At 46.3% G+C, this 1,492-nt stretch overlaps 1 protein-coding gene across 1 annotated transcript; it reads left to right on the top strand.

The window, feature by feature from the left end:
• The first annotated feature begins 571 nt into the window (after positions 1–571).
• On the top strand, positions 572–1,127 carry LOC102405774 (40S ribosomal protein S4, X isoform-like). Its single transcript, XM_025275944.3, has one exon. The coding sequence runs from the start codon at positions 572–574 to the stop codon at positions 1,103–1,105; it is 534 nt and encodes a 177-aa protein (XP_025131729.3). The 3' UTR covers positions 1,106–1,127.
• Positions 1,128–1,492: the final 365 nt, after the last annotated feature.

Genomic DNA, 1,492 nt, shown 5'->3' with positions numbered 1-1,492 from the left:
TCACCTCTTTTCATGCCTAGTGCAGCCATGGCTTGGGGTCCCAAGAAGCACCTGAAACGCATAGCAGCTCCAAAACATTGGATGCTGGATAAACTGACTGGTGTGTTTGCCCCTCGTCCATCTACTGGCCCCCACAAGCTAAGGGAATGTCTCCCCCTAATTATCTTCCTAAGGAATAGACTTAGTATGCCTTAACAGGAGATGAAGTAAAGAAGATTTGCATGCACCATTTCATTAAGATTGATGGCAAAGTCCGCACAGATATAACCTACCCTGCTGGTTTTATCCGAGAAGGCAATGGCACCCCACTCCAGTACTCTTGCCTGGAGAATCCCATAGACGGAGGAGCCTGGTAGGCTGTAGTCCATGGGGTCGCTAGAGTCAGACACGACTGAGCGACTTCACTTTCACTTTTCACTTTCATGCATTGGAGAAGGAAATGGCAACCCACTCCAGTGTTCTTGCCTGGAGAATCCCAGGGACGTGGGTGCCTGGTAGGCTGCCGTCTATGGGGTCGCACAGAGTCCGACACGACTGAAGCGACTTAGCAGCAGCAGCAGCAGCTGGTTTTATGGATGTCATCAGCACTGATAAGACTGGAGAGAATTTTCATTTGATCTATGACACCAAGGGTCGCTTTGCTGTTCATCATATTACACCTGAGGAGGCCAAGTATAAACTGTGCAAAGTAAGAAAGATATTTGTGGGGACAAAAGGAATCCCTCATCTGGTAACCCATGATGCTCGTACCATCCATTACCCTGATCCCCTCATCAAGGTGAATGACACCATTCAGACTGACTTGGAGACTGGCAAGATTACTGATTTCATCAAATTTGACACTGGTAACCTGTGCATGGTGACTGGAGGTGCTAACCTGGGAAGAATTGGTGTGATTACAAACCAGGAGAGACATCCAGGTTCTTTTGATTTAGTTCATGTGAAAGATGTGAATGGCAACAGCTTTGCCACACGGCTCTCAAACATTTTCATTATTGGCAAAGGCAACAAACCGTGGATCTCTCTTCCCCGTGGAAAGGGTATTCGCCTTACCATTGCTGAGGAGAGAGATAAGAGATTGGCAGCCAAACAGAGCAGTGGATAAAATGATCTCTATGTGATGTGATTGGAAAAGTCTTTGTACTTAATTAAAGATAATACCAAGTGGAAAAAAAAAAAAGAAAATCACAGTCACCATTTTGGGTAGATATTCCCCAACATTTATCAAGCTTAGCACTAACAATTTTTTTCTAAGCGGTGTATAGTTGCTTTCCAGGTGGCGCTAGTGGTAAAGAACTGGCCTGCCAATGCAGGAGACATAAGAGATGCAGGTTCCATCCCTGGGTCAGGAAGATTCCCCTGGAGGAGGGCATGGCTACCCACTCCAGTATTCTTTCCTGGAGAATCCCATGGACAGAGGAGACTTGTGGGCTACATTCCATAGGGTCACAAAGAATTGGACACGACTGAAGTCACTTAACACACACACACG

Source organism: Bubalus bubalis, chromosome X, assembly GCF_019923935.1.
Source record: "Bubalus bubalis isolate 160015118507 breed Murrah chromosome X, NDDB_SH_1, whole genome shotgun sequence".
Taxonomy (NCBI): Eukaryota; Metazoa; Chordata; class Mammalia; order Artiodactyla; family Bovidae; genus Bubalus; species Bubalus bubalis.
This window is presented reverse-complemented; position numbering and strand designations above follow the sequence as displayed.

Bases quoted from the DNA above. Each gene is read 5' to 3' on its own strand.
- LOC102405774 (XM_025275944.3), top strand. From the start codon at position 572: ATGGATGTCATCAGCACTGATAAGACTGGAGAGAATTTTCATTTGATC.